Genomic DNA, 23,726 nt, shown 5'->3' with positions numbered 1-23,726 from the left:
ATGTAACCTACTGCCTGGGACAGAGCAGATGCAACCATCCTTGTGTATGAATAAATGAATGAATTCATGACGAAAGTGGAAGGCCACTAGGACTACTGTCAGGCAGGAGTAGATATCCACAGGCCCTGGCTCCTTACGTTCTTCTTAGAACTCGGGAGGTCACCTGCCACCACCCTCACCACCAGCCCCAAGGATAGACAGGACTGGCAGGATTATTCTCACTTTATTTCTGGAGAAGTTTGATCAGATGCAATAACACTGATTCCAGGCGAGGGCAGGGGCATGGGTACCCCTAAAGCAACCAGCATCCTGTGGCCCCATCCCCAAACCTGGGTTCCCCCTCAGTTACAGTTAAATAGAGAGGAAGATCTCCCCAGGGAGTCTTGGGAGGGTCTGCCTCCTGCACCCGCCCCCTCCAGGCAGAGGAGTCTGAGCACAAGCTATTTACAGTATTCACATCCACTGTACCCCACCAAACCAAGGCAAATACTACAGGTGGCCCTTCCCCAAGGAAGGAGGCCAGAGAGGCTGTGAGTGTATGTGTGTGTGGGAGGTTTCCGCGCGTGTGAGCACACAAATGCACTGAGGGGCAGGGCCTGGCTCCAGCCAAAGACAACAGTCTATAAGGTGCTGATTAAAAATAACAGAGGGCCCACCCCCAGGGGCCCAGGCCACTTCTGGCTTTGTTCTGTCTCTTTCTTTCCCAGACATCCTGGTAGATGATGCAGAGGAGCCCTCATAGCTGTGCCTGGATCCAAGGCAACCACTTAAAGGACTTCTGGGGAAAAAACGGGAGGGGAAACAGTCAGGCAAACTATGCCTCCAAGCCAGGCCAGCCGGGGTCGGGGGTGGCACATGGAGTGTGAGAAGGCCTCTGGCAGAGCTGGAACAGAGGGCAAGGCTGGGGAGTCCTGGGAAGGCTGCTGGGAAGGAAGGCTGTGGGCCTGGGAGTCAGGGGTCCCTACCTGTGACCTGTGGGGGCTGGACCACAGCTTTCTTGAGGAAGGTTTCTGCTTCTGCGAAGGGCAGGAGTGCCTCTGGCGTTCGGCCCAGACTCTTTTCACCAGAGGGTCCCTTGGGGGAGAAGCCATTCTCCTGGTGTGCTGGGGGAGGCTGCAGGCCATTCACCAGGGACTCCTTGTTAGGCAGGCTGTGGATGCAGGGACACACTCAGGCACCGCACAGCCTAGAACAGCCCAGGCACCCCCACAGCTACAGCCGGCCCCGACTCCTGCCCGGACCCTGGGATTGGGAGCTGGTACCTCCACTGAGGCTCCTGGGGGGCCAGCTCCTCTTTCTGCACAGCCTCCTTCTGTAGCCCTGAGGACCGCGAGTCTTCGGCTTTGACAGGGTCTATCACAGGGAAGGAATGGCCATCAGTTGCTGGCTGGTGAGAGGAGGAGGTATGATGATGGGGTGGTGAAAGGGACAGAGCGAGGGGAATAGGGCCTTTACCTGGGCTACAATTGTTGGTGTTTGCTTCCTTTTTTTCCAGCTTTTGCTGTAAAGTGGAAGAGCAATCAGATCAAGGTGTATCTGGTCCCACCTGACTGAGGTGCTGAATTCTTCCCTCCCCCAGCCCAGAGCCTGAGCAGCCTGTCTCAGCCTCCTTCCTCCACCCTGAATGCTATTCCCCAGCCTCCTCCTCACCCGACCCCCACTCCCTACGCTGCCCTTTGGGGAACCCTGACCTTGGCTTCAGCAGCTTCTGACTTCCGAGTCCTCTTCATGATCTCCTCCAGACGCTGTTTGGAAGCCCCACATCCGTTAGGCCCAAGCGCCGCCCTAATCCTAAACCTCCCACCATCCAGCCCCAGGCCTGGGGTCTCAGGGCCCCTTCCAGCTCATACCAGTCCTTTACAGGCCAGGGGCCAGAACTCACCCCAATACCCTCGTGTACCCTTTACAAGTCCAAGGCAGCGCCCACTCCCGTAACCCTACCAGTACCATTCATCCAAACAGGGACCCGGCCCAGAAAGGCTCCGCCCCTAGAAGCCCCGCCCCGCCCCCGGAGCCCCGCCCACCGGAGCCAAGGCTCCGGCTCCAATACCTTTTTGCGCTCCTGCCGCTCCTGCTCCTCGCGCTGGAAGTGTTTTTCCCGCTCCAGACGCTGCCGTTCTGCCTCCTCCCGGGACCGGGCTTCGGCCTCCTCTTTCTGCCAAAGACCCCGGTGAGCTTTAAGCAGCTGGACTCCAGCCTTCCTCCCAGGCCAGCCCTCGGCCCACCAGCAGGAGGCGCCCGCGCCCAGCCCAGCCCTGCCTGCCCGCCCGCCCGCCCGTCCCCGGCACCTGCTTCTGCAGCCGCTCCTGCTCTTCCTGCTCGGCCTGCGCCTTCTCTCGGGCCTCCTGCTCCTCCCGCCTCCGGGCCTCTGCCTCCCTCTCAGCCCGGGCCTCGGCCTCTCGAGCCAGCTGCTCCTCTCGCATTCGCCTGGGGGACAAAGGAAACTCGTGCTCGGTCCCGCGCTTCTTTAGCAACCTCCATATGGGCCCCCTTCGTCCCCCTCAGTCCCACGGGTGCACGCACTTGTCCCTTTCTGCCTGCAGCCTCCGCTCCTGTTCCTCACGCTCCCGCTGCTCCCGGGCCTGGCGCCGCTTCTCAGCCAGGAGCCGAGTAGCCTCCTCGCGGTCTGTGGTGCCGGCCATGGGTTTGCTGGGGGTCGCTGGGGGGGCCGGGGCTGGGGGTGAGGTCAGGACAGCAGTATCTGGAGTGGAAACAAGGACCAGGAGTCAGCTCAGGCACCTCCAGCACCCCTGCATGCCTGCTTCTGGACCTCAGGGTGACCCACCCATTCAACTTCTGCCATCAACTTAGACATGAGCTCTTCTCTGGCCTGTGCCCTGGGATGACCTGCTGAAGGTCCTATCTTCCAGAACCCAGTCCGCAGTTATCTCTGGGCCCACACCTCTGACCACCTCCCCCACGCAGGGCAAGCTGTCTTTTCTTGCCCTGCCCACCTTTCCGCCTCCTCTCTTCATGCCCACCTGCAGGGGTCTCGGCTGTGGGCTGTTCCTTCTGGGGCTGGGCTGGGGTGGGTGAGGGCACAGGCGAGGGTGCCGGTGAGGCCAGGGCTGCAGGCTCCTTCTCTTCACTGGCCTTGCCCTTGTTCTGGTTCTTGTCCTCGGGTCCTGCCGCACTGGAGTTCTCCTTTGCCTCATCCTTCCTCCGAACCCGCCCCTTGGGTGATGCAGTGGTGCCTCGAGGGGATGGTGGTTTTGGGGGTAGAGCATGGTTGGGCCCTGGGCTGGGGCAGGGAGAGGCAGGCCTGTGCCAGGATGTGGAGGGAGAGGATGGCCGGGCCTTAGATTTGGGACTGAGAGAAAAGGGAAATGTTAAGCCTGGAGGGCACAGAGTCCACACATACATATACATACCCTGGGCATGTCATTCCTCAGGGAACTGTCCCTTCCAGGCTAGGCCAGCACCCCCACCTTATATGCTCTCACATAACCATAGTATTTCCTTTGAGAGTATATATCCCAGTTTGCAATTACATGTTCTTTTAAAAATATATATATGTTTTTAGAAAGAGAGAGGAAGGGAGAGAAACATCGATCTGCTGCCTTCTGCACGCCCCCTACTGGAGATCAAGCCCACAACTTGGGCATGTGCCCTGACTGGGAATTGAATGGGGACCTCTTTGTGCATGGGACGCGCTCAACCAACTGAACTTCATCGGCTAGGGCTACACATTCATTTGATTAATGCTGTTTCCCCAATAGTCAGCAAGGTTAATAAGAGCAAGAATGAGGTGTGGTTTGGCTTACCAAAGTGTCCCTAGCACCCAGAACAGTACCTGGCAGGTCCATTCATTCACTCAGTAGGTACTTGTTGAGAGCTTACCAGGTGCTAGGCACTGTTCTGGGTGCTAAGGTACTTCGGCGATCAAAACACTCAAAAATAAAAGAAAATCTGCCCTCACAGAGTTTTCATTCTAGAGGTGGGTGCCCAACAAATATTTATGAATGAATGAATAAATGAATGGCCTGGTGACATGCAGGCTGTGCCCACCTGAGTTCAGAAGCAGAGCCAGCAGAGAGGCGTGGGCGTGGAGAGGCAGGCAGTGACTGACGCTTTTTGAGGCTGCGCTCCCGGGCCAGGGCACTCTTTTCCTTCTCATTTTCCCGCTCCTTGTCCTTCTTCTCCTTTTTCTGCACCTAGTGAGGAAGGGGATGGAGAGTGGGAGGCAGGGAACAGAAGTCAGTGGTGCCCACCGTCCCAAGCTGGGCTCCCTGTGCCCACCTGCACGGCTACTTACCGGTGAGGACTGGGGCCTGCGGTGGACCGGGGTGGGGCTGCCCATCGAGCTGGGCTTGCGGCGCTCCCCACGCTCCCCGGAGGAGGGGGTGCAGCGGTGCATGCTGCTGCGGGGGGCGCTGCATGGTGGCATCAGGGGACTGGCAGAGGCCGAGCGCGGGCACACCGGCACGGCTGCAGAAGGATGAGTGCGGTTGGGATGTGGCCCACACGTGAGGCTGGCCACTGCCCGGCCCCTCATGGGGGCTCTCCCAGGGCCGCTGCCCCTACCCTGGTCTCGGCCATTGCGGGGCAGTGTGACTGCACTGCGACTCCGTGCCAGGAAGGAGAGGGTGGGCGTCATGAGACGGTCCACAATGCTGCTCTCCCAGGCGCTCAGCTGCAGGCTTCGATCTAGGGGGAGAATGCCAGGAGGAGCTGGTTACCGCAGGGGAGCCGCAGGGAACAAACAAAAGCAAAAGGGGGTGGCCAGGTACCATCCCATGGCAAGCCCAAGGAGTCTCCCCAGGAGGGCTCTATCCTGATCACCCCTGGCCACACTTCTCGCCCTCAAGTCTGACCCCCACTGCAGACCAAGGCAACAAGACACTTTCCAGGGCAAAGTGCTGTATAGCATGAGGGTCCGCTCCTACCACTCCCCGCAGATGGAAGGGCTCTGAACTGTGAGTATAGCAAGGAGCTGCCAGTAAGGGTCCACTGTAGGGCCCTTTCCCTCCTGCCATCAGAGGGCGGGGGGGAGGGCATGACCCCAAGGATTTGGGACAGTAAGGGTCCTTGTGCTCCTCTGACTCAGGAGAGTCCCAACTTTTACGCATCCCATGACAGGGTGAGGCTGCTAGGGGGCCTGGCTGCTCTGGGCCACCCTCCTCTGTCCCCTCAGCTGCTGAGTTATTTTTAAGTCTCAGTCAGGTGGGTTTGGTACAACAGCTGATTTGGTTGCTAGGCAACAGAGCAACCAAATAAAAGCTGGAGAAACTTATAAATAGCTCCTACCATGGCCCTTCACATGTGAGCACCAGGGCAGTGAGAAGCAGGGGCCATGCCACCCTGGTTGGCCACAGCTCTGGAGCCAGCCACGACCATGGCTGGGGTTCTAAGGTAGAGAGGGCAGGATTGCACGGACCCTCTAGGGTGGAGCCAGAAAAAGGGGCTCCCTCCACACACATAGCACCCAAGCTAGTCTGCTACTCGGGGGCAAGGCCACCTGCCTAAGGCTGGCCTAGGCCAGCTGGCTGTGGTTGGAGATGCGGCTGCCTGCCCGTTCCCACCCCCACCCCCACCTGCTCTCGAGGCCCCTGCCAGGCTCTCTGCCTGCTCTCTGCCCTTTGTCTCTGTTCTCCTCCCTGCAGGGCACATCTCTGTCCTCAGGGTCCAGACCCAAATGCCGGCTCCCCCGAGGGGCACAGAACCCCAGGAGGGGTAGAGTGGGGATGGAGACCTAGAGCATGTGAGGACTCTGGGGACCTGGGGTTCTTGCTGAGCTCTGGAGGCTTGTTGGGAGCTACAAGGGACTCTGGAGGGAGCAGGGCTGGGCCTTCTCTTACTTCTACTGGGGGAGTTCCAGAGCGTGGCAGAGGACTTTGAGAGCCGCTTGTTGATTATAGAGTCCACGTGTTTGGGCAGGTTTACTGCCGACACAGAGCACCTGCTCCCACCTAGAGGGGAAAAGACACGGCATTAGGGCCGGGCCACACAGGAGCCGGGGCACACTGAGGCCTTCCATGCAGGATGCTCCGCGGGCAGGTGGGAAAGGGAGGAGTGGGCAGGCTAGGAAGAGGAGGAGTAGGCAGACTTGGCTCTGGGAGGAGGGTTGGGGTAGGTGATCAGGGACAACCTGTATTGGGGGAGCCGACGGAGAAGGAACAGAGGGAGGAGATGGAGTAAAACTAGAGAAACTACAGCCTTCCTGGCCCAGAAGCCATTCCCTAGGGCTGGGCGCTGCAAGCTCTCCCCCACAGCCACCCAGCGCCGCACTTGCTGACACTGCCCAGCCAAGGCGCTCTGGCCACAACACCCACGCGCTGGGACGATGCAGAGACGTTCCTAAACAGAGGAACCCACAGTCACAGTCATTTGCACAAATCCACATATTCATACAGACACAAAGGACATGCAGGCACAGGCATATAGAGTGATAGGCACTTCTGCATGCACACGTGTGTGCAGACATGCACAGTTACAGAAACACAAACACTGAGAGAGAGCATGTCAGACCCAGATGCACACAGGCACGAACACATCGAAGCAACTTAATTATGGTATTTGTAACAGCTAACATTTGTTGGATGCTTACCATGTACCAGGCACTGTGCTGGGCACCACACACATGTTACCTCACTTGATCCTCCCAAACATCTACCTACAACCTCGGAGGCAAGTAGTATTGTTATCCCCATTTTACAGACGAAGAAAGTGAGACATCGAGAAGTTAGAGGTCACACCACAAGAGCCAGAGCTGGGGTCCTAACCCAATTCTGTCTGACTTGGGAGTCCTCACCAAGGCCCACAAGGCCACCAACACACCAAGGCAAACATATTAAGACACACAATGCCCAGATCCATGAGCACATACACTGAAAGATACACAGCTGGAAACACTGAACCTTGCCATTACATAAAGATATGCAAACATGCCAGCAAAGAAAGAATCAGACCAAAATCCATGATGGCCCTACGTGAAGGAAACTCAGAGACAAAAATCTACCCTCCAAGACAGGTACATAAGGGGTGGGAGGGTGGGGGGGCGCGAGACAGTTTTCTTTAAATATCCCATGTCTACAGGGCATTAGAGTCCTCTTTTACATATCATCAACTAATAATAATTGTCAGGAGCAAAGAAGGCTAAACCTAAAATGACAGGTTTGATGAGCAAACCAAATGAAGAGAATCCATCTCTGACTGGATAGTACAGGTCCTTGAGAAGGCACAATTTGGTCCACAGACCATTCCAGAAGCCACAAGTCACACGAAGCAAGGCATACCTGCTGCAGGGAGCTGCCAGTCCTTGCACTGCAGCTGCTCCCTTCCCCTACGCGCCTCAGGTCCCAGCCTCGCCCACCCACCCACCCACCAGCCCCTCCAGCCCACTCACTGGTCTTACGTCCCGGGGAGCTGTGATGCAGGGCCCCTGCCCAGGACCAGCGCTGCTGCCGGATTTCAGCCCATGTTTTCTTCACTGACCGCTGGATGGCTGCTTCATAGCGCTCCTGGTGAGGAGGGCGAGAAGAGGGAAGTCTGGGTTCAAAATCCTTCATCATACCTGGGAGAAAGAGCCCTCTCTCTCCTGGGACAGTGCCGTTCCCCAGAAGTTTTCTGACTCATTGCAGGTAACCAAGGTTACGGAATCCTCGCTATGATTAAGGATCATCTGCAGCAGATCCCTTGTTCTTGGGGAGCTTTTCACTGTTCTTGAGTCATTTCCTGAGCGTATGAGCTGTTTCTCCGAGCACAGGGTGGGACTCTCCCTGCTGGGGCTCCCAGGTGGGGTCATGTCCCCTTGGCACTGCGGGTCCTGACCCTGAGGCAACGTTTCCCTTTCAGCCTGAGGCCGATGGGCAGAGCCAGGCCACACTTTCCTTCCATTTCCTCACTGATGCTCAAGCCAAGGCACTCCTCACCTGTGGAGCTCAGCACACTCACCCAGACTCATCTCTGCATGCAAATACCCACACACAGGGCATGCAAACACACACACACACACACACACACACACACACACACACTGTCTGACAGCACACAGTTACAAGTGCCCACCTTGGCAAGTACTGACCCGACCATGTCTGCAGTTGCACAGATGGCCAGATATCAAACCCACAGAGACCCAATGATAGGTGTGAACACAGATATAACCATGTAGACAGAGGTGACGCAGAGGCGCAAACACAGATGTGTGTACAGATGTGTGCGCACATGGGTACGCAGGGCCATGCCCGGAAGTCAACATAAACGCACCTTGTTTTTCTCCAGCTTCTGCCGCTGCCGCTCCTCCAGAGCTGCTCGGCGCTGCTCGGCTTTGAGCCGCTGCTCCTCCAGCCGCCGCCGGCGCTCCTGCAGCTGCTTCTCCCGCAGGGCCTTGGCCTTCTCCTCCTTCTCCAGCCACACTGCCTTCTTGGCCGCTGTGGGAAAGGGGCCCCAAGGGGTGTGAGGGATTCTGCAGAGGGAGGACCTTCCCTGTTACCCGGCCCTGCTGGGTCTTTCTCCTGCCTGCTTGGTGGGGAGGTGCCTCTGCGCTCAGACTCCCCCTCAAATTAAAAGGTTTCCTGCTGACGGGCTCAGGCCTTAGAATGGGAGGCCTAGTTCTCCCCTACTGGCCTCACAGTCACTTGGCACTGAGAACAATTGAGTTCTTTAGAGCCAGACCCCTGTCTGACTTTGGGGCCTGTTGGACTGATTTCCGTGGGCTGTGATTAAAAGCATGAGCCTCTGGTCTGAATCGTGGGTACTCCATGAGCTATGTGACTTCAGCAAATGATTTCATCTCTCTGAGCCTCAGTTTCCTCATCCTCAAAATGGGTTAAGAGTATCAGCTGGGATAATGCGGGTACTGCTCTCAGCACAGTCCACAAAATTAAGTGTCCAGAAGTGTTAATGTTAATAGGGCATTAATGATGATGATGATGATGTTGAGGAAGATGATGATGTTTCCTAAACACTCACCCAGGTACTTGGCCCGCTCTTCTCGCCGCTCCTTTGCCAGTTTGTGTCTCTCTCCTGCCTTCTTCGCATCTTAGTAGAGGGAACAAGAATAGATTTAGGTCAAGTGACTCTTCCAAAGGATAGTCAGCCTCGGGGACCCTCCCCTCCGGGACCTCACCCCATCCCTTTCCCATCTCCTCCTGGGCAGAGATTCCCTCTGGTGGTGTCAATAGGACTGGGACCCTGAGCTAAGGGGTCTGGGCCAGGACTAAGGACATCACACATACCTTGCTTGGCAGAAGGGCTGTCAGAGGCTGGCCCTGTCGTTGGAGATGGCTGGCTGCTCCTTCGAGGAGGCCTGGAATCCCGTGGGCCTGTGGCTGGTGGGGTGGGTCCCCTGGTCCTCGCTTCTGAGAAAGGGGACTCTTCCTGCTGAGGGGCTGATCTAGGCTCTACTGGCCCTGGGGGGCTCTCTGGTTCCAGTGGGAGCTGCTTAGAGTTAGTGGCATTCTTCATGGCGGGAGGGGTGTCTGGGGGGGTGTCGGGCACCAGGGCTGACGTCGGTGGTGGTGGCGGCGGCGGAGAGGGATCACCTTCTGGAGAAGGTCTTGGCTCTGGGGGCGTCCTGGCTGCCATAGCTGGAACACCAACACAAGAGAGGAGAGTCAGACAGTACATCTGCACCATCAGTTCAATTCGAAGCTCTTTCCTTGCCCAACTGACTTGTTCATTCATTCACCCAACATGTTCATTGAGTTCCTTCTATGTACCAGGCACTGTTCCAGACACTAATGATATAATGGTGAGAAAATAGCCATGGTCCCACCCTCGGGCAGGGCAGACAAAGAGCCAGGCAGCTACAGCAGGAATAAGTACTCTGTCGCGGGTAACATAGCAGAGATGGTTAACCTACATTTGGGGGTTTTCTTTCTTTTTTTTTTTTTTTTAATATATTTTATTGATTTTTTACAGAGAGGAAGGGATAGAGAGATAGAGAGTTAGAAACATCGATGAGAGAGAAACATCGACCAGCCGCCTCCTGCACATCTCCTACTGGGGATGTGCCCGCAACCCAGGTACATGCCCTCGACTGGAATCGAACCTGGGACCTTTCAGTCCGCAGGCCGATGCTCTATCCACTGAGCCAAACCGGTTTCGGCCATTTGGGGGTTTTCTGAAGAAGTAACAATGAAGCTGAGCTCTGAAGGATGAGCTAGAGTTGGCAAAATCAGGAGGAGAGGGTTCTGGCAAAAAGAGCGTTTGCAAAGGGGCAGAAGGGAGCAGGCTGTGTGTTGGAAAAACTGAGGAGCCCTGCCCAGGTAGCTCAGTTGGTTTGAGTGTCGCCCCGATACACCAAGGTTGTGGGTTTGATCCCCAGCCAGGGCATATACAAGAATCAACCAATTAATACGTAGATTAGTGGAACAACAAAGCAACGTTTCTCTCTTTCTTTCTCTCCCCCTTCTTCACTCTCTAAAATAATAATTAAAAAAAATCCCACAAACAACAACAAAAACACCTGAGAAGTTTGTAGCACTTATTGACGCACCAAATGGTAATGACTGGTTTCCACGTCTGCCTCCCTCACCTTTCTGCTTTACCTCAGGGTCACAGTGCCCAACCCCAGGTCTGGTTCTCAGAGGGTGCCAGTGCTGGGCACATGGGACTGGAGAAGAGGAGGGATATAACATGGGCACAAGTAGGATCCCCAACTGGATGGGCAACCAGCTATGTCCACTTTGTGGTCTTTTCTTCTTTTCCAACCACCCTCAGATTTCTTCTTTTAAGACATTAGTATTTCAGGGACCCTGTACAAGATACCAAAGAGCCAAGGCAGGAAGCCACATGACTTGGTATGCACCTGCGTATGCACACATGTGAGCACATGTACACTATGGGGCCCCTGAAAGACAGGCCTCAGCGTCAGTTGAGGGCCCAATTCTGATGTCACTATCCCAAGACAGGACGGGAGGGCCCGCTTCCCTGGCAGGTAACCTTGGGCAAGTGAATCAACTCCTCTAAGCCTCAGCTTTCATATCTGTAAAATAGGGCAATGATCCCAAGCCAGCAGGATGTCAGTAAAGTGCCAGGAAACAGCACTTCCCCCCTTTCCCCGTGGGTCTTACAAAGCTCCCGAAGAGAAGCCTCTGCGTGGTGAGCCCTAGTGCCATCTGCTGCGACTCTGGGCACTGAAGGGACCAGTGGGGGACACAGCCACTGACCTGGGCTTAGGCAGCAGGGCCTGGGTCCATGGGAAGGTGAATCTAGGGAGGCATTGCTTGCTCCTATTAGGTGCCCTCACTATACTAGGTTCTCTCTTCTGGGGACTCTGGCCCTTTCGGGAGGTGGCAAGCTCCCCATCCCTATGGGTGGCAATGTGTGTGCAGGGACTCCCAAGGTACCGCCTTTGGGAGGGGGTGCCTTTTTTAGAGGAGACAGGTGTCCAGTGGTTGAGTATGGGCTGTAAAGGCAGACTATGTGAATGTGAATTCCGGCTTTCCCACTAACTGTGTGACCTTGGGCTAGTTACAGACCCTCTCTGTGCCACAGCTCCTCTTCTATAAAATGCAGACAGTACCTACCTCAAGGATTGTGAGGAGTGTTAGTGATAAGAATAACCACTAACGCTTATATATATTTCCCAAGAGCTTCCTAAATTGAAAGCACTTTACACATTAGTTTAGTCCTCACTGAAAATACTTATGAAGGAGGCACTATAAATATCTCTCTTGTACAGATGAGGAAGGTAAAGCAAAGAGACATTGAGCAAAGTGATTTGAGGTCACTCAGCTGGTAAGTGACGGAGGCTGGACTTGAACCCAGCATCTGTCACCAGAATCCACGTTCTTACTCATTTCACCAGCCTGCCTCTGTTTAAGCAGTATGAGGCCATAGATGTTACACAATGAAATTATGTAAGGCTCACACTATTTTCCCCTCATTCCTCCCCTTCTAGCTTCCTGGGCTCCAGGCAAGAGCCTCAGCTGAGGCCCTGTCTCCCCAAGAGCCCAGAGACTCCATGCCAGTCCAGCCAGCGCTCCCCGCGCCAGCTCCTGGCTGCCTGGTCATGGCTGGTCTATTTCCCGGCCACCTGCAAACTCCCTTCCAGCTCTCATCAGCAACAAAACTACCGCAGGTCCGGGAATAATGTAGTTTCATACAACATCCTTTTGCTATAATATTGATGAGGTACCGCAGGAGCTTAACTCTTGTTTATATCAGTTAGCCTATGGTAAAATTGGTCTCCTTGTATGTTGTTTCACTTAAAGTCACAGAACCTGTTGACGGTGTTGAGGACTTACTGTAGTGGGAACTATTCAGTGAGTGCTTACTACCCACCAGGAGCTGAGCTAGACCCTCTGTATCTCCATCCTGCATCTTCACATGAACTCTGAGAGGCAGAGATTCTGATCCCCATTATACACATGAGACAATCAAAGCTTACCCCACTGAGCAGATTTGCCAGGGTCATAGAACTAGTACGGGGCAGCATTTGAACACAGAACTGTTTGGGGCCAAAAGGCTTAGGCTTGTAAATACCAAGCTTGAAGGCCGAGGGTGAGGCCCGTATGCTGCCATCCTCCTAGCACCTGTGCGTGCTGCAGGTGTTGCAAGGAAAACTCGTAGGCAGATGTTTGTCTCTAGACCTAGGCAAATCACACCCACCAGGGAAGACAGAGAATCTCCAACTAGGTCCTGATAAGCCGTGTAAAGGGAACCTGGAAGGAGGGCGAGAGGAAGGCTTGAACAACCTGGACCTGGTGTCTGACGCAGCAAAGTAGAAAGATCTTAGAGTCGGAGAGGCCTGAGTGTTGAATCCTAGCTCTGCTGTGGGACCTTGGGCAAGCCCCGAACCTGTTTCCTCAGCAAGTTGTTGGGACCGATGGTGAGTAGGTATATCGTGTCTGGTACCTGCCCGATAGAATCTGTCCACCTCTTCCCATCTCCACCACAAGAACCCATGTGGTCAGGCCTCCACTCCCATTGCTCCACGACACTGTTCTCCTCAAGGTCTCCAGTGACCTCCACATTGTTCAATCCAACCTATCAGCCACATCTGACACAGTGGGTTCTTGCTGCTCCTTGAACACTTCCTTGCTTAGGCTTTCAAAACACATACTCTCCTGATTTTCCCTCTCTTGCTGGCTATGACTTTTCAGAGTTCTTTGCTGATCCCTCCTTAGCTTGCTAACCCAGGGCTCAGTGGAGGACCTCATCTCCTTTCTGTCTCCACGCACTCCCTCAGTGACCTCATCCAGACTCATGGCTTTAAATACCAGCACTCTGCTGACAACCAAATTTGCTTCTCCAGCCAAGACCGCTCCCTTGAGTTCCAGTTTCGCTCATGCAACTCCCTACTTCATACCCCTGGATGTCTTACAGACACCCCAAATTTAACACATCCAGAACTGAGTTCCGGATATTCCTTCCCCCAAACGCTGCTCTTCCCCCGGTCTTCCCCACCTCAGTCAATGGCAACCCCGTCCTTCCAGTTTCTCAGGCCAAAACCCTTGGAGTCATTTTAGAATCTTTTCTTATCTCACATCCCACATCTAATCTCTCAATAAATCTCTTTTGGCTCAATGTGCAAAATATATTCTGAATCCAATCGCTTTTACTATCTTCACTTCTAGTGTTTCAGCCACTACCATCCGCTATAAAAGCCCACCCACTGCTACTCTTTGTTCCCCTTTGGCCATTTCTCAACACAGCAGCAAGTGATTCTGTTTTAAAATAAGTCAGATCAAATCACTCCTCTGCCAAAATTCTCCAAGATGCCCCATCTGCCGGGGAGGAAAAATCAAAGGCATCACATGGCCTCTGGGGCCCGTCAGGATCCTACCGCTCCAGCCCATTGCCTCTTAGCCCCTGCTCAGTCTATTCCAGCCACTGTTCCTTAAATGTGCCAGGCACACTCCTGCCTCAGGGCTTCGCACCTGCTGTTCCCTCTGCCAAGAATCCTCTGCCCCCGGATTATGCAGGTCTTACTCCCTCACCTCCTTCAGGTCTTGACTCCAGTGTCCCTTCTCAATGACGCCTTCCCTGACCCCCTATTTAAAATGACAAACTGCAGCCCTGACCGGTTTGGCTCAGTGGATAGAGCGTCAGCCTGAGGACTCAAGGGTGCCGGGTTCGATTCCGGTCAAGGGCATGTACCTTGGTTGTGGGGACATCCCCAGTAGGGAGTGTGCAGGAGGCAGCTGATCAATGTTTTTCTCTCATTGATGTTTCTAACTCTCTATCCCTCTCCCTTCCTCTCTATAAAAAATCAAGAAAAAATATTTTTAAAAAATAAAATAAAATAAAATGACAAACTGCAGCCCTAACCGGTTTGAGTCAGTGGATAGAGCATCAGCCTGCGGACTGAAAGGTCCCAGGTTCAATTCCGGTCAAGGGCATGTACCTTGGTCAAGGGCACATCCCGAGTCGGGGGTGTGCAGGAGGCAGCTGATCGATATTTCTCGCTCATCGATGTTTCTAACTCTCTGTCCCTCTCCCTTCCTCTCTGTAAAAAATCAACAAAATATATTTAAAAAATAAAATGACAAACTGCAGTGGAGGCTCCTTCCCTCCAACAGTACTTTCTTCTTTCCAACTCTATTATTCTCCACAACATTAACACCATTTTGACACTCTCTTCCATTGGCAGAAGATACCCTCCACGAGGGGACACATTTGTGTCTGTATTGTTAGCCGTTCCTGGTCTAAGGCCCCAGGACGCTGGCACACAGGTGCTCCACAACTATCTGTTGGATGAATAAATCGATGATCTCCCCCTGCCAGATATCATCAGCATCTCTCTCACCTGGATGATTGCAAAGTCCTCCCACTGCTCCTCCGCACCCATTCTCACTCTGCTCTCCACGGAGCAGCCAGGGCAATTGTTCCCAAATGCAAATCTGATCAGGGTGCTCTTGCCACCTGAAACCTCCCAGTGGCTTCCCGCTGCTCTGAAGATAAAGATAAAATTCTTGAACCCTAGCTGCAAGGCTGGCATAGTTTATCGCCAACTACCCCCAACCTTTTGAATCTGCACTCCATGTCACCTACCCACTTGCTCTCTGCACTCCAGCCATACTGACCTTTTAATCGGACAACCACTCATGCTCCCTCCAGCCATGGGGCCTTTGCACATGCTCTTCCTCCTCTTTTCTTACAGCTCCCACGTCCCCTTCAGATCCCAGCCAGCTCACTCACCGTTTCCTCGGGGAAGCCTTTCCCAGCTTCTCTGATCAGGATAAAGTCCCTCATTATATACGGTCATGGCTTCATGTGCCCCTTGTCTGGCGCACTGTGACCGTTATAATTTTAAACATCCTCGTGTGGTTCTTTTTATTTTATTAGTATTTTTATTATAGGTTTTTGTTTGTTTGCTTTTTTATATATTTTATTGATTTTTTTACAGAGAGGAAGGGAGAGGGATAGAGAGTTAGAAACATCGATCAGCTGCCTCCTGCACACCCCCTACTGGGGATGTGCCCGCAACCAAGGTACATGCCCATGACTGGAATCAAACCTGGGACCCTTCAGTCCGCAGGCCGATGCTCTATCCACTGAGCCAAACCGGTTAGGGCTCGTGTGGTTCTTTTTAAACTGTCAGCCCTACAAGGGCTGGGCCATGTCTGCTTCGTTCACCGCTGCAACAGCAGCAGACACATTGCCAGGAACCTGGAGACAGTCACGAAAGGCTGTTGAATGGGGATCAAGTGCTAGATTGGAAGTCACCCTTGACTAAAGCGGGTGGATAGAGAAGGAGACTTTTACTTTAACAGACTCAATCCAGGTGGCAATTTATTGTAAAGAAATGAACTCTGGAAGGAAAGCAAAACAACAGGCAATTCCATCGCACTTGAGTTTGGGCAGTTCCCTGGACAAAGGCACTCAGGTAGAAGTTACTAGAATAATGAGTGTTTACTCCAGCAGCTCAACAAGAAAGAATTCTCGAGAGGCAAACAGGACTTTTGGAATTCTTTTTTGGACCTGGCGGACTATTGACCTGGAATACAAATATTTTCCTCAGAATTATGCCAACCCGAACGAAATGTCATTGGGACAGTGTTATCGGAACAAATGATACTAAGCCAAATTATTTCCTTGGTTAGTTATCTAGAAGGTACGATTAAACCAAGTTCTGGTTATCCCCATTGTCGATCCTGAAATGTGATCCTTCATTTTATGTTTGGTTTGTGTCAAAATGTGGGCTTTTAGCCACTGTTAGTTTTATTCGGCTACATCGATATCTCCCAGAAGTATTTGTTAAGAACTAGATAAGAGGCAGACAGTTTGTATTTCTTTCCTGGCACAAATTCACAGGGCAAAGGTGCAGGCGCTGGTCACAGGGTCAATAAGGCTTGTCTTCTCAAGAGCCCCCAGACAGGGCTGAGCCTGGGGTCTGCAGAAGACTCAGCCGAGTCCTCAGAGGGCCTGTCACATGACTCGCCTTCTCCACCCTCTGGGAGCTGGCAGTCCTTTCCTCTTGTCCCTTTCTCCTCCCACCCCGACAAGTGCTGCCCGGCCATATTCCCCAATCTGATCACTCAGTCTGGCTTTTCTGTTTGCCTCCCTGCCCGTGTGAGAGCTCGTGGAGAGAAGAGACGGGGGTCTCGATCCTTCTCTCAGGCCCATGCCTTATAGAGCACCTGCCCAGCACAGAGTAGGGCAGTGATGGCAAACCTATGACACGCGTACTCATGTTTTTGGTTGATTTTTCTTTGTTAAATGGCATTTAAATATGTAAAATAAATATCAAAAATATAAATCTTTGTTTTACTATGGTTGCAAATATCAAAAAATTTCTGTATGTGACACGGCAGCAGTTAAGTTAGGGTTTTTCAAAATGCTGACACGCGGAGCTCAAAAGGTTCGCCATCACTGGAGTAGGGAGTTCTATGTCTGTTTATTGAACACCAAGATGAATGGATGGATAGATGGGTGGACAGATTGCAGAAAGCTACTTAGCCAGCACACAGTCAAACCCCGAGCTGCTCCAAAGCCTCGCCTCTCCAATCCTAACATCTTGATCATATCAGAGCCCTGTGTATGCCCTGCCAGCTCCTAAGCCCAGGAAGGGAAACAAACGAATTTATTGAAGCCCTACCGTATACTAGGCACTCTCCCTCCTCTCACTTAATTCTTATGACAACCCTAAAGGGGAAGTACTATAGATGGCCCTCGATTTGCAGGTAAGAAAACTGACATAGACAGATTAAGTGAATTGCTCATGTTGGTGTCAGAGGTAGGATATAAATCCAAGCTGTCTGATGACAAAACCCTTATGTCACACTGTTGCTGATAGGCATCACCCCTCCCTCAGGCTCCTGCCTGTTCCTTGAAGAAGGAAATGATGCGGTGTTCCCCAGGGAGGTTTCCCCCAGACGGTGAAGGGTGGGTGACGGGTGCAGGTGGGGCCCGCAGGCACTGAGCTCAGAGTGCAAGAATGCAGGGAAGGCAGGCTCCTGCCCAGGCTGGCCACCAGGAGGCAGGAAGTAAGGCGGGCAGGGCAGAGAGTGGAGAGAGTGCCCCTCCTGCAGGGGGCAGAGCCAGGGAGAGCTGGCAGGGAGGGGGCGCACAGATAGCACCCCTGATCGGGGAGAGCATGGGGAGGCAGAGGCATGAGGCAGAGAGAGTAATTGGGACAGAGATCAGCACCTCTAGCCAGAGCTCCTCCTGCCTCTCACAGAAGCTCCTTAGGTGGTAGCACTGGACCAGACAAGTGAAGACAGTGAGGCCGACAAAGGGGCAAAGACACACAGACAGACAGAGAGTACACACCACAGAGAGAAACACCCCATGTGGACAGAGCCCACACAATGGCAAGAGACAAGGCACATTCCTCTCTCTCTCTCTCTCTCTCTCTCTCTCTCTCACACACACACACACACACACATGCACACGCACAGAGCCAGGGATCCCCTCCATGTGTTTCAGAGACACCCACACAGCTCTCAAAGACACAATGTCCCAGTATATTTACACAGCCACATCCAGGTCACTCTGCCTTGCCCCTCTGGGCCCAGGGAACGTCCAGTTAGCAGCAGCAGCAGCTAATGCTATGTCAGTTACCACGGAAACTTTAAGCACATCAGTCCATTTCATCTTCACCACAGTCCTATGCGGTGACACCATGACTCCATTTTACAAGTGAGGACATCTATTCAGAGAGGTTGAGATACTTGCTCAAGTCACACAGCTGGTGAGTAGCAAAGCTGGGGTTTGGTAGGCATCAGTGGGACAGTTTGTACTTTCACTCTGCTACCCTAAGGGGCAATCTCCTGGGCTTCCTCTCCTTCTGGAGAGGTCTGCTGGGAGGATGGGGGTAGGCAGGAAGGACAAACCCTGGGGGATGCCTGCCGGTGGGGCTGGGACAGAGAGGCCCTTAGGGGGCAGCCTCACTTCCGGCTGGGCCAGCTCTGAGGGAGTGAAGCCGGAGGGGCAGCCTGCTCCAGGGGTCCTGAGGACCCAGGCCACAGACCCGTGGCAGGACACTGGGCCAGGCCACAGGACTCTGTGCATGATAACGCCGGGAACCCAACTGAGACTGCAGAGCTGAAGGAGCTCTCTGGCCGGGTTGGCGGCCATTGTTCCCAGCCTCCAATCAGGAGCACCCACTTCCTGTTATTTTAGGCGGCAGGAAATGACCCCATCCCGCAGTCCGGCTCCACCATGGCCCTCCCTCAGCCCCGGCAGGGACGGCAAGGACGGCCACACTGAGGCCTAGGTGCTAAGGGCAGAGGCCCAGTCTTAGGCCAAGGCCTAAGGATGATCCACCGGCTAGACTGTCACCACCGCTGAGGGCCAAGGCCTCCTCTGGTCAGACACCAATCTGGCAGGATGTGTGTGTGTGGGGGGGGGGGGGGGGGGGACACACATGCTCTACCTCTGCCTGCCAGAGAAAAAAGACCATGGGGTCCCCAAGGCCAAGATGCCCACAGAAGACAGGTCATGCAAGGGAAGTGGCCAGACTGTCACCAGCTAGCGTGGCCATGATCATTCAGCATAGAGGTGCAGTGCACAGGCTTTTGAATCAGACAGACCTGGGTTCGAGTCCCAGCCGTGTAGCTTTAGACAAGTGACTTTGCCTCTTGGAGCCTCATCTGCAAAATGCAGGTAACGCTAGTATCCACTTACGTTTTGAGGATCAAATGAGACAATGCATGTGACATGCTGAGCACTGTGCCAGGCACAGAGAAGGCCCTTCATGGATAGGAGTAGGTGGTAAGTTGGTTCACCAGGGAGTCTACTGGTCCACATTTGCTCTCATAAGTGGCAAGGAGTGCTGATGGGGGCAGCTGAGAGGTGATGGAGAAGCCGCTGAAGGCTGTGCCCGGGGTGCCAGGCAGAGCTGCCACTGTCAACAAAGCTGCATTATCTGGGCCTGGCTCCTTGGCTCCTTCACTGGTCCCAAGGCCCAGCGGGGGACCCAAGGACATAGCTCCCAGCTGCTTGCAGTCTAACTTCCAGCCCAGGTCAGGCCTGAGACCTGTCCTGACTGCCCTCAAGTGCCACCACTTCTATTCTGGGCCTGCTTTCAGCTCCTTTTCCCACTCCCTCAGCCCTGCCCCACTCACAACAGATGCCCATCCTGCGGGCAAGCGGGCAAGCGGGGTGAACTGGCCTAGGGCCCTTTCTTTCTCCTTTGCATTTGCATGACTACACATTAGAGGCTCATTAGAGACCTCATTACAGGGCCCACCAGCCATCAGTGGGAGGTGCTGGCACTGACGGGGGGGGCGGAGGGGGGGGGTGGCTGCGGAATGCAGAGATGTGGACCATTGTGCCAGCCTCACCAATGGCTACTCATCCTTTCAGGTCCCCTCAAATGCCTTCTCCTCTGTGAAGCACTCCACAAGTGGAGCCCTCTGGCCACTGTAGCACCATTACACCTGGGTTTCCCTGCAGTGAACACATCTGCCGCCCACACTGGGTCAGTAGCGACTCTGTCTGATTCACTTCCCTGCTGACAGCACAGCCAGCAGCGAGCTGGCACATGGCAAGCATGGGTGTGCTGGATGGGGCTGCACCATCTCCCGTGTCCTCTCCTGCTCCCACTGCCCCATCACACCCTGCCTCATGTCCGCCTAGAACTCCTACCCGCCTTGCCTTGTCCCACATTTACCTCTTGAAGTTCTAATTAACCTCTTCCTCAGGCCTCCGAAGGAATTAAAAATAATAACGATAAGAAAACAAATAGTGTGTATTGAGCACTAACTATGTGCCAGGGCCTAGACCAGTGATGGCGAACCTTTTGAGCTCGGCGTGTCAGCATTTTGAAAAACCCTAACTTAACTCTGGTGCCGTGTCACATATAGACATTTTTTGATATTTGCAACCATAGTAAAACAAAGACTTATATTTTTGATGTTTATTTTACATATTTAAATGCCATTTAACAAAGAAAAATCAACCAAAAAAATGAGTTCGTGTGTCACCTCTGACACACGTGTCATAGGTTCGCCATCACTGGCCTAGAAAAACTGTTTATGTGTTCATCTAATTTAATGACCCTAATGTTTCTATGAAATAATTCCTAGCATTATTCTCATTTTGTGGATGGGAAAATTGAAGACTTAGGTTAAGCAACTTAACCTGAGGTCACACCGTAATAAATTATGAAGTGGAGACTTACAATCTTTGATTCTAGAGTCTGCACTCTTAAGTAAACTGACTCCCAATTCCTGCCCTCTCCTCCCCTATATGTATTTCACACCTCCCTGCTGGCACCAGTTCCAATGAGCATAACCATAATTATGGTGATAACACTGTCCTGGGGGTGTCTGTGTGCCAGGGCCCTTTGGGTACCTCATCTCTAACCCTCACTTGACCTCATTCCCGCAAGACTGATAACACTGCCTCCATTTTTCAGGGGCATAAACTGTGTGGGGAGCAGGCAAGTCACTTGCTCCAGTCCAGTTGCCAATAAATGGCTTGCTGGGGTTTCCGTCCCGGTTCTGACCCAAAGGCGGGTGCCGCACTTGTCCCCTATCCCAGGCTGCCTCCTGTGCAAAAGGAACTCCGGGCAGGGATCGTGTCACGTGCACTCGGCCTCGCAGCCATGTCTCAGACTCTCACAGGCACATGGAGTGGGCAGGACCTTTATTCCTAGGAAGCCGTTGGCTCAGAGGGGGCCTCTATCACCTTTGCCTTCTCTCTGTGTATGGAACAGGCAACATTATGATCCAGGTTCTCGTGTTACCCCATCCAGACCCCGGGACATAGAATGGTCTTCCTACAGGCCCCAGGCACGCTTCCCAGTACAGTCAAGCATCCCACCCATGCCCTCATACTCAGTCCAGGCATCCCACTCATGTCCCTAATTATAAAGGAGCCAGCCACTCAGGCCCTCATCTGTGGCCTAGTCACCACCCCCGTTCAGGCTATGATGAACACACCAGTGATGGGGACCCTCAGGTGCAGAGGGCCGGTCACCAGAAAGAATGGACCCAGGCTGGGCCTTGCTGCGTGTCCCTTCTCAGACTCAGCAGAACCAAGACAGACCCAAGCACCCTTGTTTCAGCACAGCCTACAAACCTTCCGAATCACACCAGTCTAATAGCCTCCCCTCTGTGTCCTCCAGCTCCCATGCCTACCGGGTCCCCCTAGAAGCACCCACACTGGCATGGGGAGGTGCCCACCCACGGCCAAGCGGCTCCACCTTGTCCTGGGCTCTCCGCACCCACAGACACTGTCTCATCCTCGGCCCACGCCCCAGGGGCCAGGGAGGTGGCCCATGGGGATTAGGTTCTAGGACTCTATGGAGGTGTACGGATGGGGCCACCTCCCCCCTGACTCAGTGGGAACAGAACTTGGGTACTCAGTAATCACGCTCTTCCCTCCCCTTCCAGGAAGAAAAAGAAAGAGAAATCCCTCCCTACAACGCCAGGCCCAACCAGAAATCTGTCCCCACCCCCTCATCAGCTGCTCCCAGAATCGAATGGGATTTGCAGAAGTCCAGGGCGCTGGTGGTTGGTGGGGTGAGGGGAGGGAGAGCTTTGATGGTCAGGGGCCTGGAGAGAGAGAGGAAAGAGAGAGAGAGAAAAAGAGAGAGTATGTGTGTGTAAGGGAGTATGTATCCGAAGCCTCAGGCTGAGGAAAGATGTGGCAGGTCCCCGGAGTGCAGGCCTTGAGCCTTCATCTCATTCTCCAGGGGGAGGCTGAGGCCCAGAGGGGCTGGGAAGGAGGACGAGTGGGATGAGCAGATTTTCTTGTCCCCTTCCTCCCCGCATCGGGCTGGGTGGGCTCCAGAGTAAGCCCGGCTGCAGGGGAGAGGGCCCACTCCCCAGCTCCCGCCCTCGCCCCAAACAATGCTGCCTCCCCCTCCCCCTCGCCTTTATCCGGCGGGTTACTTGGCAGCCGCCGCTCGAGACCTCCCCTTCCCTCCCTCCCTCCTCTCTCCGCCCGCCCGCCCGCCCGCCGGCAGCAGCAACAGGCCCTTTGCGCGGCAGCTGGAGGGATGGGGTGGGGGCGAGGTCTGAGCCCGGGCCTGGCCGTGGGGGGCGCCGGGCCTCCGCTTCGGTATGCAGGCCTCCAGGCCGGAGACTCTGGACCCTCCACACACACGTCCAGGCTGGGGTCACACGTGCCCACGGGGTTGGAGCGCGGGCGGACGCCCCGCTAGGAGAGGAGGATCTGCAGGGCCGGGTGGATGGGAAGGGGGTGGGGGCGGGGAAGTCGAGGTGGCACTGGGCTGGGCGGAAGGGTCACCCGACGGCTCCGGCGCGGGGTCCCCGCAGATCCCGCCGCCCAGTGCGCCCCCGCGCCCGGGTTGGGGAAGGGGCAGCTGTCAGAAGATGCACCGGTGACCCCGGGCCGCCGCCGCCGCGGCACCTTTATTTTTAAACTTCCAGCGGTCGGAGGGCGCGGAGGGGGAGGGGTCCCCGCCCAGCGGGCCAGCCTCGTCCTCGGCTTCCCCGAGGCCCCTCCATCGCCCCCCACGTCGCCTCGGCGTGGCCCCCGGCTTACCTGGAGGCGCGCCGGCACCCGGCTCCGCATGGGGGCCGCTCTCCATGGCTGCAGCGTCACTGGGGTGTCTGGCGGGGTCTCAGCGGCGGCGGCGGCGGCGGCCGGCGGCCAGGACGGGGGTCCCGCGGCACATCACGCCCAGCCCGCCCAGGCGGCAACGGTCGGAGTCGGGGGGCGCTCCGGGCCAGGCGGAGGCTGGGTCGGCTGGGACCTGCGAGGCTCAGAGTCGCCGGCCGCCCCGAGTCTGATGGCCCGGCCGCGATCCTGCTCCCTGCCCCGCGCCGGCCCAGTCCCGGCCCCGGCCCAACCCTATTGTACCGCCCGGGCTGGGCCTGGCCTCGCCTCGCCGCTGGCGCGTACCAAGTGCGACGCGGGGAGACTCACCCCCGCAGTGCCCGGGGAGCGGGCCGCCGCGCGCCCATCCCGCCCGCCTCGTCCCCACGCCTGCACCGCCGGGCCTCCAGCTTCCGGACGCCTCTCCTGTGGTCGCGGCTGCCGGGCCACTAGGGCTCCGGGAGGACCCCCATGCGCCGCCTCCCCCTGCGGCCGCGCCTTGGTACGCGCCGCGGCGCGAGAGGACTATGTAGGGAGCGCTCTGTGACTCACCGCCGCTCCGAGTGGGGGGAGCGGGGATGGGAGCCCCCAATCCCTCCTCGGAGCCCGGGAGCTCTGGCTCCGGGGCCCTGGCGGTAGCTTCAAGTCTAAATTCTCTCCCAAACCCACCTCAACTAAAATCCACCCGGGGGACGTCGGGAGACCTGAAGTAAGGGCTCAGGGCGACCCCTAAAAGAGCTAGGCTTTCTCTCCCCGGGTCCTGGCTGGGATGGGGGAGGCCGGGAGCGCCGCCGCCCTTCCTCCAGCATCCTATGTCCTCCCGG

The 23,726-nt window shown here is 55.1% G+C and overlaps 1 protein-coding gene across 3 annotated transcripts; it reads right to left on the bottom strand.

Annotated features, from left to right (window-relative positions):
- Positions 1 to 204: 204 nt before the first annotated feature.
- MAP7D1 (MAP7 domain containing 1) lies at positions 205 to 23,158 on the bottom strand. 3 transcript variants are annotated; one of them, XM_070404731.1, is made up of 18 exons: positions 22,849 to 23,158; positions 9,177 to 9,527; positions 8,911 to 8,979; positions 8,206 to 8,369; positions 7,346 to 7,460; positions 5,799 to 5,909; positions 4,525 to 4,647; positions 4,256 to 4,428; positions 4,009 to 4,154; positions 2,982 to 3,310; positions 2,524 to 2,701; positions 2,289 to 2,427; positions 2,051 to 2,155; positions 1,692 to 1,745; positions 1,456 to 1,501; positions 1,263 to 1,353; positions 966 to 1,150; positions 205 to 778 (listed from the first exon to the last, which is right to left on the bottom strand). In XM_070404731.1, the coding sequence occupies exons 1-18, from the start codon at positions 22,892 to 22,894 to the stop codon at positions 768 to 770; spliced, it is 2,436 nt and encodes an 811-aa protein (XP_070260832.1). In that variant the 5' UTR covers positions 22,895 to 23,158; the 3' UTR covers positions 205 to 767. The 3 variants fall into 3 exon arrangements, with proteins under 3 accessions (XP_070260832.1, XP_070260831.1, XP_070260833.1); XM_070404730.1 differs by having other exon boundaries at positions 4,256 to 4,647; XM_070404732.1 differs by lacking the exon at positions 5,799 to 5,909 and having other exon boundaries at positions 4,256 to 4,647.
- Between the last annotated feature and the right edge of the window lie 568 nt (positions 23,159 to 23,726).

This window comes from Myotis yumanensis, unplaced genomic scaffold (genome assembly GCF_028538775.1).
Source record: "Myotis yumanensis isolate MYYU_CA2020_CCGP unplaced genomic scaffold, mMyoYum1.0.hap1 SCAF_2, whole genome shotgun sequence".
Classification (NCBI taxonomy): Eukaryota; Metazoa; Chordata; class Mammalia; order Chiroptera; family Vespertilionidae; genus Myotis; species Myotis yumanensis.
Note: the sequence above shows the minus strand (reverse complement) of the source record. Positions and strands in the feature narration are given on the sequence as shown.